This window comes from Anoplolepis gracilipes, chromosome 9 (genome assembly GCF_047496725.1).
Source record: "Anoplolepis gracilipes chromosome 9, ASM4749672v1, whole genome shotgun sequence".
NCBI lineage: Eukaryota > Metazoa > Arthropoda > Insecta > Hymenoptera > Formicidae > Anoplolepis > Anoplolepis gracilipes.
Genome location: NC_132978.1, coordinates 6,149,131 through 6,161,171, shown reverse-complemented (window position 1 = coordinate 6,161,171; position 12,041 = coordinate 6,149,131). Strand labels below are relative to the sequence as shown.

General features: G+C 40.8%; 1 protein-coding gene across 1 annotated transcript in view; it reads left to right on the top strand.

The window, feature by feature from the left end:
• The window catches only part of LOC140669553 (uncharacterized), a 182,805-nt gene extending 171,097 nt beyond the window's left edge, over window positions 1-11,708 (top strand). Inside the window, exons 5-6 of the mRNA XM_072899523.1 lie at window positions 11,412-11,570; window positions 11,652-11,708. Of these exons, the coding sequence (XP_072755624.1) occupies window positions 11,412-11,570; window positions 11,652-11,708 (216 nt within the window). The remainder of the gene's footprint in view (window positions 1-11,411; window positions 11,571-11,651) is intronic.
• Window positions 11,709-12,041: the final 333 nt, after the last annotated feature.

Genomic DNA, 12,041 nt, shown 5'->3' with positions numbered 1-12,041 from the left:
AACAGCTGTGGCAGCCGCTCTTTCACTAAGAGTCGAATCCCTCGCGGTAATACGTTCCCGCGCCTTCGCAGCTAGTATACGATCCGCAACGTGTCGTTCGCCGAGATCGTTACTTCACGAGTAAGCTATATCGTGCTCGCGACACGCGGCGTTTAATGGATTGATACCTCGATCACCTCTAGCCAATCGTTTTTTTAAACGAGTTCCCGGTCCACAAAACTGATATCCAGGAATATGTAATTCGATAGGAAGCGCGTTTATCGCACGATTCAACAGACCGCTACTTTTTAAAATTCTCGCTGACATTCGTAACAATCTTTTATAAATGGTGCTGGACCGTCGATATGTGTTTGCTGCCACGATAAATTATAATGTCACAAACACGATACCGTCGTACTTCAGAATGACCCTTTATACCCTTTATGTTCGGGAAATTTGTCCCACAGTCGTTCCACGTAGCGGCTAAACTGTCTCAATAAAATAATCTTTGGTATATATTGCAACTGTTTAGAGGTAAGCTCGAGAATATCACTGTCATCCAACAGATGAAAAAACATTTTCAATACTGAGCGGTTTCGTTTCGGTGCACATCTATAAATAGGTCCTCCCATGACTCATTCTCAAAATACGGTTGTACTGCAAGCGACGATAATCAAAGTTATAAATTTTGACAATAGACTAATGCCTGATAAAGAAATACGCAAGCATGGAAACATGTTACCAATTACTATACGCGGTATTATTTGCGATTCTTCGAATTGTGGTAAGACTTAATGTATTAATAAATCTAATTGAAAGTCCGTACGATGTTTGCTTTGAGAACCTGTACGTATACTCAAAATCGCTTCAACAACCGAAATATCAATATTTGGAAAATTTATTGACACCAATAGATGAAATTGGTTATTTCACATTCTCTAATAATAGCGAAGTCGTTCTTCCAAGCGAGACACTTCCGAATTCCATTTTTATCTTTGATGCAATAAACAAAATACGATAAGAGAGTACTTTGCAATGGGTCGACACTTGAGCGTCGACTGTTTTTATCTTTGTCAAACGTATGCCAAGATACCCAAGCATCTTATATGCGACAATGCGAACCTGCTGATTTTATTTAAACAGGATAGTACAAACTTGAAACATGTGTACAATGATCACGTAAATACTGACATGTCATACAACGATTTTCACGCATTGTCAGAAATGTTGGCAACACAAGTATGGATTCGTAGTTATTGATAAAGACAGCTTGCTGACCAATGGACGATATAGAAAAGGATTTATTAAATTTGCGATACCGTAGAGCGGTTAGTCGTTTTCAACACATCAGTCTAACAACGTCAAAATATTCATCATGCTAAACAACAATGATGATGATGAACGTGAAAAGATTGCAAGAGAGATTGCAAAAACGAGCGAATCAATTCGCAAAAAATATCGCGCTTTAAAAACTGATAATATTGAGGAAGACATCGCTTTGGAGAGACATTTTAAGCCAATCACTGAATTTTATGACGCGACTCCGACGACACGAGACAAAGGATATTCGCCTATCAAGACATCCGTAGCCAGGACTCAGCTCAGTCCAAGAGCAGCGTCGAACGACCAAACATCGTACGAAAGTAATTTCCCGACTTCGGTATATCGTTGGTCGTGTGCGTGAACAATATAGAGTGATTACAATCCCAAGCGTACAGTAAAAAACAGTGTGCATAATACGCGATTCAGGGTGATCACACCCCCAGACGGTGTCAAAAAACACACAAATTCGTGTATCGACTCAGGGTATTTATACCCCCAGGCGATGTCGAACACGAACGTCGGAACTATGTCATATGTGGAATTACTTGTTGGCGATAACCGAGGCAATCAAATAGTATTGCTTATCGTCACCTGGCACTCATTGATGCAGAAACGTGCAGATATTGAACGACATGTAAAATCGACTGAAAGTGAACTATTATGGATCTGCAATCTATCTATCTAAATGATTACATTAACTGGATCTAAGATTGTTAAATTAACATTATTTAATAATTCTTTGTATATGCAACCGCAAACATTGGTACATTTATTCGATTTTGAAGACTGTATCGATCATATGCACTTCTGGTTGTGTCAGAATACATATATTGTTAATGAAAAGTTTAAACAATTTGTTAGCCTTTTGCAACGCAACAATATCACTGACGTTTACGATGCTACAAAAGTGATACGTGAGAGTGACGCGTTTGACGGTAAATCACTCGTAAATTGTGAATTGTTAATATGTGCTGTAAATGATGTACTCTACGATGTTTGCAATAAATAAATTACCGTTTTCACTACTGATTTTTATTATTTCTTCGCCTATTCTTTATAAAACGTATGCCACTGTGTATCCCATATATTATATAATAAGTTAATATAAAAAAAATTTAATATACAAAAATTTATTTTCTCGCGTGCGCCTTTAGTCTCCTTCTTAACGCGCTCCTGCTATCTTTTTCCCTCCTTTTTTGTCTCTCATACTCTTCCTACTGCCATGTTGTATTGTGCTCTCCTTTTCTTACCACGTGCGCTCTCTTCGTCCTATGCTATGTACAATGTATATAGCGCTCTCCTTATCCTATCCTATACCACACGTCTATCGCGCTGTCTCTCTCTATCGCGTTGCGAACGTCTATCGCGCCGTCTCTATTCCTCTTTCTACTCGCGGACCCATCGGTTACGCCGCGGACCTCTCTCCTCTCTTCGCAAACCTCTCGTCTACCGACCGCACCGCGGACCTTTCTTCCCTCTCCCCTGTCCCCTCGCCTACCAGCTGCGTCGCGGACCTCTCTTTCCTTTCCACTGTCCTCTCGTCTACCGGCTGCGTCGCGGACCTCTTCCCCTCTCCGCAAACCCCTCGTCTACCGGCTGCGCCGCGGATCTGCGTGACGTCATCCCCTCGCGCCCGCGGTTCCTCTCTTGCCCCATACCCCCCTCGAGCTCCTGGGTTAGAATCCCTCTTATATCACTACTCGCAATAATTATCAAAATATTAATTAAAAAAGATCGGCGAATGAGCGCACGTTTCGCGCAGCTAGACCATGGCCGTACGTTCTAGGCGTGCTGGCGGCAAGTGTCACGCGGGTCGCGTAGCAACGAAATGTATGGCCGCGCGAAGAGAGCCAGCCTATGCACGAGCAACGAGCGAGCAGAAGTAGCGCGTGACGTTGGAGCCGCGCATCGATTGATAATTATCTTTGATAATTGTCTCAATGATTTGACAAAAAACTGCATCAAGGAGCACTATTAGGGATAAGTTAAATAATTATTTTTCTGTTAGGTAATTAATCAGTTGACAGTTATCGTTGTTCACAAATAATTGATAATTTAAGCAATTTTTTATAAGCACTTGAAAAATTTGTCGTACGATAAATGTAATATCACTCGTTAAAGAAATATTTTATTTGTCATAAATTTCATTGAATATGTCGATGTTGCTAACAGATAGGGAATTTCTTGGAATTCTCAGACAAATGTTTAAAGTTAAAAATATTGCATTCCAAAAATAATGAGTAAAATATGTAAAATTATAAAAAATGAAAAGTTATAAAATTATAAAATAGTAAGTATTAGAAAAAAATGGTAAGCAGGTAACGATTAGTTTTCGAAAATATTTACGAAATAATAAGAAATAAATAAAAATACCATTCATTATGAAGGCGCTATCGTTTCCTCACTACCTTGCGGTAGATAGCACAGTGCGTTTTTTTTATAGTGGTTTCCCCTGTAGGCCTAATCCACTCTCATTTTTAATGCAATAGTTGTTCGAAATGCCTTCCTCGTTGTTGAAGACATATTTCGATCCTCCAAATAACACTGCGCGTCGCACGATGCGCCATTTCCGGCGTGATGGTATTGAAGGCCGCTAAAATTACATCACGTACTTCATCTTCTGTACCATCACGCCGGTGCTCTGTCAGACTCTTAATGTACTCATAAAAAAAATCAAATACATTAAGGTCTGGTGACCGTGCGGGCCAAATGATAGGGCCCCCTCGACCTATCCATCTTTTAGGAAATCGCGCGTTTAATAATTGTCGCACTCGTCGGGAAAAGTGCGCAGGAGCTCCATTATGCTGAAAAATCATCTCAGCCCGTACGCCGAGAGGGAGGACGTCATGAAGAAGTAGTGGCAGCTGGTTTTCCAATAAGTCCACGTACACTTCCCCATTGAGACGCAGCGGAAGAAAGTATGAGCCAATCTGAAAATTGCCGATGAAAACATTTAACATGGGTCACGGGAAAAAATCTTGAACGCACTCTTGATTGCTTACCACTTTATTCGCGATTATTCCTGCCCACACATTTATCGCAATGTTGGAAGGCGCCCTGACGAACAACGTGCGGATTTTCTTCGTCCCAAAAAACAAAATTCCGAGAGTTAAACACGCCGTTCGGTGTGAAGGTAGCCTCGTCCGTCCATAAAATTTGATCAGGGAATGATGCATTCCGCCGACCTGCGAGAAAACCTGCGTGTGTATAAATCGTTAATATACGCTAAAAATATCACAAATGTCGAATAAAAATAATTAAAATATACCTTCACAAAAATATATGCGTGGTACTGCATCTCCCGAAAGAAGCTCCTGTACTCTTTGGAAATGATACGGGTGCAACGCATTTCGTTGTAAAGTACGATGCACCGCGCATCGCGAGTACCCAAGCGTACGAGCTGCATGATGGACACTATTTCCTGGATCTTCTTCAAATAAGTCCAAAATTCTTTCTTTATCATTAGCATGAAGATGCGGATGTGGACCACCAGTATGACGTGGCAAAAGATATCCTGTCTCTATTGCACGTTGCACACATCTTAAAATTGTGTCCTTCTACGGATATCGATCTCGTCCGGGAAATCGATCCGCATAAATACGTGCCGCTTCACGGGCATTTTCTTTGGCCATCCCGTAACAAATAATCATATCCGTATATTCTCGCACCGTAAAACTCATTGTAATAATCGTAGACACGCGTGTTTCACTTTCACGAAGCGACGACAAGTCGTTAGAATCTGAAAAAACAAAAGCATGCATTATTTGATTACGTTTTGTTTTTATATTTTACGCACACACTCAGACATACACACATCGCGTGTAGCAATCAGCTGATCGCAGCGTCCGACAGCCGGCGATCCGGAACAACTTTTGGTCATTAAAGTAATGTTATGTTATAAGATAAAATAGTTAGCGACTCATGCAGCAGTAATCACCCGTCGGACGGTCAGCTGCGCCCGCGCTCGCGATGCGCCGCGCCGCTCCTGTCTGTTTTCTGTACTCGACGCGTGATTTGCTAACTATTTTTGCTTATAACTCAAAAATTATGTTTCAAATCAAATTTTGGTAAAGAAAAAATTGTTTTAAAATTGTGTTAGGAATACGTCATTTTATGGACGGAAGGTTGTTCTGGAACACCCTGTATATAAAATAATGTTAAGAAATTACGCGTCAAGAATACACCGCAACTGGAGCAATAATCGAGCAAGTCGTTGACGCAGCGTGCCACGTCCAAGGCCGTACACGAACGCGAGATCAAAAAACGATCGCGGAGACATATCGGAAAGATATCTCTGAAGGGAGTATCCCGTTTGGACACGGAACGATTGAACACCAAATGATTGGACACCGCACGATTGGACATCTCGCTTCGCATGTACATTGCAAGACAAAGCAAAGTTTACATGAGTTTGCAACTTTCCACGTGAAGCGAGGTGGACGGGATGAGTGCGGGAGGGGGAGGGCCGGAGGCCTCTTTGCATCACCCTGTGTGTGTGTGCGTGTGCGTGTGTGTGGTCAATATTTACGTGGTCAATCGGGACCTTAGTCAATCGCAACACGGTCAAATACGACGCGTGGTCAATCGCAACGTGGTCAAATGCAACGCGTGGTCAATCGTAACGTGGTCAAATGCAACGTGGTCAAATGACTTCCATTCCCTTTTGGCTCTCATTTACATGGTTTTCCGTCCTTCTCTCTCCTATAATTCTACATTCCTCTTCCTTCCACATCGTCTCTCTTCCTTTTCTTCACCCCCCCTCTGTCTCTCTCTCTCTCTCTCTTTCTCTCCCCTTCCCTTTCTCTCTCTGTCTTTCTCCTTTCTTCTTCAACTTCCCTCTCACCTTTCCCTTTTTCTCCCAATACCACCTTACCGCCTCCTGCCAGCTTCCACATCCTTTCTTCCAATCCCTGCATCTTTCCCATAAGGCCTAATCTACAATGTGCTCTTTGTTTCCCGTTTTTTAGAAATTAATCCAATCCTTTTCGATTATTCTTTTTAAAATCAACTGCAATTGGTTAATTTCTAAAGAAACATGAAGCAAAGAGCACATTGTAGATTAGGCTTAAATGTTCCCATGTTTCCGTTTCTCCTCCGCACAATCTGCATCCCTTCGTCTCCCCCTCCTCCCAATATTTTCTCTTCTCCACCTCGTTTCCCAATCTAAATCTTGCTTTCCTCTTCTATCTACTCTTCCCCCACCCTTTTTTCAAATATTCGGGAACCCCTTCCCCTTTAACCTCTTTATACCAACTATTGTATCTTGACTCTCTTATTCCTTCCCATCTTTCTTTCCTCTGTCTTTCTTTGTCCTTTCCGTCCAGTTCTCCCAGCCACCAGTCCCCTTCCTCTTGCTTCTTTTCCATCTCCATCTTCACTCCAACCCTCTCAAAGAAACCTTTCTTTTCCCCTTCCCATCCCAATCCTACCCTTCCCTTTCTTGCTCTTTTCTTCATCTTCTCCCAGCAGCTTCTCGCCAACTGACTTCCTTTCCCTTCTCTCAATCTCTCCTCAAAACCCCATGCTCTTCTTCCTGCTCTATTACACAGTTTCTCCCTATGCAACTCCTCCTTTACCAAGTACCATGGCGTCCTTTCCACTCTAAGCAACCACTTCAAGTACTTTTCCTTCAATCCTTCTAGAAGTCCTCTTTTTTTCCACCCCTATAATTCTACTCCATAACCCATCACTGTCTATACCAACCTGTCAAACAACCACAGTCTCTTTCCCCAGTCTTTTCCAAACCTTCTTTTCCCAATCCCCCATACTTGTCCCATGAGTGCCGCTGCCTTTCTCCCCCTGTTTCTTATCTGCGCTTCCTTCCTCTATTCTTTTGAAGTAAGTAACCCAAATAACTAAATTCCTTTATCTCCTCAATCCTTTTCCCCTTCCAACATCACTCCTTTTTTTACCTCCCTTCCTAAATCTTAAAATCTTGGTTTTTCCCGGATTCAGCTCCATCCTTTTCATCTCCAAATATTCTTCCAATCTACTTATCATACTCCTCATTTCGTCCTCACCTTTAGCTAATAGCACCATATCGTCCATCTAGGCCAAGGTATACACTCTTCCTTCACCCAACTTTACGCTACCCTATTTCACCCTTCCCATATATTCTTCAAGATCTGCTAGAAGTATATTAAATAACAGTGGGCTGAAAGGGCACCCCTGCCTCTTCCCTAGCTGTCTAAAAACTATCCCCTACATTCTCTCCTACCCTGACCCTACTCTTTGTCTCCCTCAATACCCTTCTCGTAATTTCTTCCCTAATCCCACGCTCTCTCACCAATCAAAACCTCCCTGTCCACCGAATCAAAGGCCGCTTTTAAATCCTCGAACATAGCCACCAACTTCCCTCCTCTCCAATCTATCTGCCTGCCTATCAAATAATTAATCGTATAGATATTATCGATGGTCCCCATCCCCTTCCTGAATCCCGTCTGATTGTGATATCAGTCCCTTCTCTTCTATATTCTCTCTCAATCTTTTCGCCAAAACCGTAACATGTACCTTATATAAGGTTGGTAAAATCGTAATACCCCTATAATCATCTGTCCTCTCTCCCTCCCCCCTTTTAACTATTGGAACAATAATACCCTCTTTCCATTCTTCCAGCCATACCTCTCCATATTTTATTATAAAACCCAAAAACCCAATTTTCAAGCTCCGCCTCCCCATACTTCCAAACTTCCCGCGGTATTCCATCTATCTTACTCGCTTTCCCATCCTTTAGCCTTCCCAAGGTCCTCCTTATTTCTTCTCTAAGTATCTCTTCCCCCCTTTTTCTTGACTCTTCATTACTTCCCATTCCTTTTACCACCCTACCTTCTACCCCTCCTCCAGTAATCTCATAAAATGTCCCCTTCACTCCTTTATCCCTATATTGTCGTTGATTCTTCTCCCTTTTCTCTCCCTATTTACAATTTCCCACACCTCACTCTCTATACTCGCCTCCTTAACCTTCCTCTCCCATCTCTCATTCTCTTCCCTCATCTTCTTTTCGCATAATTTTTTCCTTTCCCTATACTCCTCCTCTCCTTCTCCACATCCTTAACTTCCTTCTCACCTGCCTTTTTTCCTCCATACATTCTTCATCCCTTCATCCTACTTTTCTTTCTTTTCCTATCTCTCTTCTTTCCTCCATCTCTTTCAACGCTGCCTTTATCCTACCTTCCAACTCCTTCCATCCATCCGTTGTACCATTCTTTTCCTCTAACTCTCCCAGTCTCTCTTGAAATTCCTTCCTCCCTTCTGTATCCCATACCTCTTTCAAATCTTTCTTTCCTATCTTCCTACTTTCTACCCTCCTGTTTCCTACCCAGTCTCCTTATATCCTCGTTCACTATCACGTAGTCAATCGTTGTATTCCCCTTCCCGCCTGTGAATGTATACTCCCCTTTTTCGTCTCCTTTTATATACCCATTGCATATGACCCAGCCATTCTCTTCCACCCATTTCACCAGCTCCCTCATCGTTGATAACATTATCTTTAAGCTTCCTTTCCCTTATTCCTCCCTCCTCTCCTTCACAACCTTCATCTTCCCTCCCCGTTCTAGCATTGAGGTCCCCCCCGATGATTATCCTAGGATTTACTTCCCTCTTATCCACCCATCTTTCCGTACTCTTTGCTATCATTTCCACCCTTCTATTCGCGTAAATGCCTATTATTCTCCAACTTTCTCCCTTTAGCTTCACCTCTTCGACTACTATTCGCTCCTCCTCAGAAACAATTTGCTTCCCTTTCTCTATCAACTTCCCTCTGCACCCCATTAACATCCTCCGCTCGCCCTTTTTCCCTGCCTTTTCGCCGGTTGCACACCCCATTTATACCCCTTTGGCAATTTTCCTTTAACCCTTTTCCAATCCTTTTCTTCTAACCGAGTTTCCATTAACACCATCACATCCTATCTGGGAAGACCCAGACCTTCCCAGAATTCTCTATCTTTATTGCTTAGCCCTGCCACATTCCAAAAGACTACTTTCCATACTCCTCTCTTATCTTGTATCACTTGGTTTAATCTTTCTCCTCTTTCCTTCCTATTCCGCCGTACCGAATTGTTACCTCTTTCCTCACTTCCTAGCTTTCCCCCATGTCCTCCTCTCTAATTTTTCCGCTCTCATCTACCAACACTCCTTTTTCTTCGTCTCATCTCCACCATTTATTCTTTATTTTTATCACTCCATAACCTAACCAAACCGTTTTGCCTCTTCCCATCTCCCTCCTCGCGATCCTCTCTAGTTCCACCTTATCTTCCTCTCCTTCCATGTCCAATCCTCCAGAATTATTTCCTTTCTAGCACCTCCCTCCTCTGTTCTGCGCTTTTCAGTCTAACCCATACCATTTCCCTCCCTTTCTCTACCCCCACTCTCAGTTTCATGACCTCCTTAATATCCATTTTTACCTCTATGCACCTTAACACTTCATCAACCGCCTCTCTCCTTTTCCCCTCCTTTACTTCCACATCTTTAATTATTATATTTTTCCTTCTCTTCTCTTTCCCTCCTTTCCAATCCCCTCTCCACCTCTCTCACCCTCTTTTCTACATCTCCTATATCCTTGTCACTCTTTTTCCCTTCCCTCCTTCCCTTCTCTTCTAGATCCTGCATCCTTTTCTCTAAATTCCTTATACTCTCCTTTAACTTCTCCTTATCTTTCTTTCATCTTAACTTCTGCTCTCTTAAATCCTTTCTATGTCCTCTTTTACCTCCTTGCTCTGTTCTTTAATTCCCTTATTTATTCCCTCTATCATCTGTTTTATCTCCTCTTTCTAGCCCTCCATTATCTTCTCCACATCTCCCTTTCCCCCATTCGTATCCTCCACAACCTTTTCCTTCCCCACTCCCACGTCCTCTAACTTCTATATTTTAACCTTATCCAGTGATCTTGGCGTTTTTTTACATCTGTTAACAATGTCTCACTCTTCTTCTCTTCCCCCTAACTCCCTTCCACTGCCATTCTTTTCGTGAATACTTCCTCTATGTTTCCCACGCTTGCACACCTGTCTCTTCCTAACCTACTTTCTTTATCGCGTTCTTCATCCATTGTGCTGCCTCTACACTCCCTCTCCTTTGCCTATCTCGCAGTTACCTATCTATCTGTTCTCAACTCCTTGCCCGCGCGCCTGCTTATACGTTTTCCTTTCTATACTCTCACTCTCTCACGCCTGTCAACGTACTCAACCCACTTCTTTATCTCTCTCTTTCTCTTCCACCCTTTCACGAAACTTCACCCCTTCACTCTCACGCACCTCCTCGTCCGTACACTCACTCAAGCACCCTTTCAAACACTTATTCCTCCTCCTTTCACCTTCTAAAAATGCAACCTCACTCTACACGTGTCTGCTTTCGCCGACACCGGAAACGGAAATCCCGGTTTGAAAGTAATTTTAATTCATTAAGGAGATTATTATGATACTAAACACGACATAAATCGGATAATATTTATTAGAAGGATAATTGTAATTATGACTATTGATTAATTAAAAATTATCCGATTTATGTCGTTTTTAGTGTCATTTTAATTACAAAAATCTCAGTAATTCATTAAAATTATTTTCAAACGGATAAAATGCGAAATCTTCTATTCCCTCAGTTCTTCCGATTTCTTCTCCTAATCATTATTGACATATACCTCTACCACCTTCGGATGTATGTCATTTGGACGCAATGTTTATTGGCCAGTTGAAAAAGTGAGACCTTTCGATTGGTCAATCGTGTTACCTTAGGCACAGGTCGACATGAGTGATTGTGTCTAATTGCACTGTGTTCAAATAAACTTCTTCCATCATCCTCCATTACTCTTTTCCTAAGCACACTTTTACGTTAAGAGTTTCTTTCAATTTTTCTTTTCCTTTATCCTTTTCCACCTTCACTCTCAATACCATCCCACTTATCGCTTTTTCTTTCTTATTTTTCCTCCATTGCCACTTTCACCTTATATATATTATAGTAACCTCTCCCTTACCTTCTCTCATTCTTTTTTATGTATCTATGTTTTACTTATAACTAGTTATTTTATTATTCTGTTATATTTAATTATATATATTTAGTATACTAAATTATTATTATATTTATTATTTTATTATAATTAGTTACTCTTCTATTTACAGAGCACACAACTTGCTTGGTCAATTTATAGCGCATCATGGATTGGTAAATCACAAAAAATAAAGAATAATATTTTCATGATGCTTCAAAGAAGCCAGAAACCACTTTTGATATCTATGAATGGTTTATTACCCAGTCTCACTTTGGAATATTATGCAAGTGTGAGAAACATGTTTATTAGTAAAAATGCTATTTTTATTTTTAATGTATAACATTTCCAAAAATTTTTGCTATATTTGCAGTTTATAACATCGGTTTTATCATATTTTATGACAATGAGAGCAGCAATCATCAAATAAGCAATAACAGATATGGCTAACTTATATCATAATTACAAGAAGTTATATTGATTGCAACTGGTATCTATATATATATATATATATATAAAGCTGAAAATATAAAAAATATTAATATAAAAACAAAAATGTCTATTTATATTTTAACAATAACTATAACTGTAAAAAATTGTATTTATATAACTTCTTATGAAATATATTGCGCATTAAGTAACATTATTTAGATTGTTTATAGTATGTATACCTTATAACATGTATATCTCTGTTTATAATATGTATACAGTAGGTGTATAAGGCGGATTTTAACCAGGTCTTCGAGAGGAGTGCAGGGTCAAA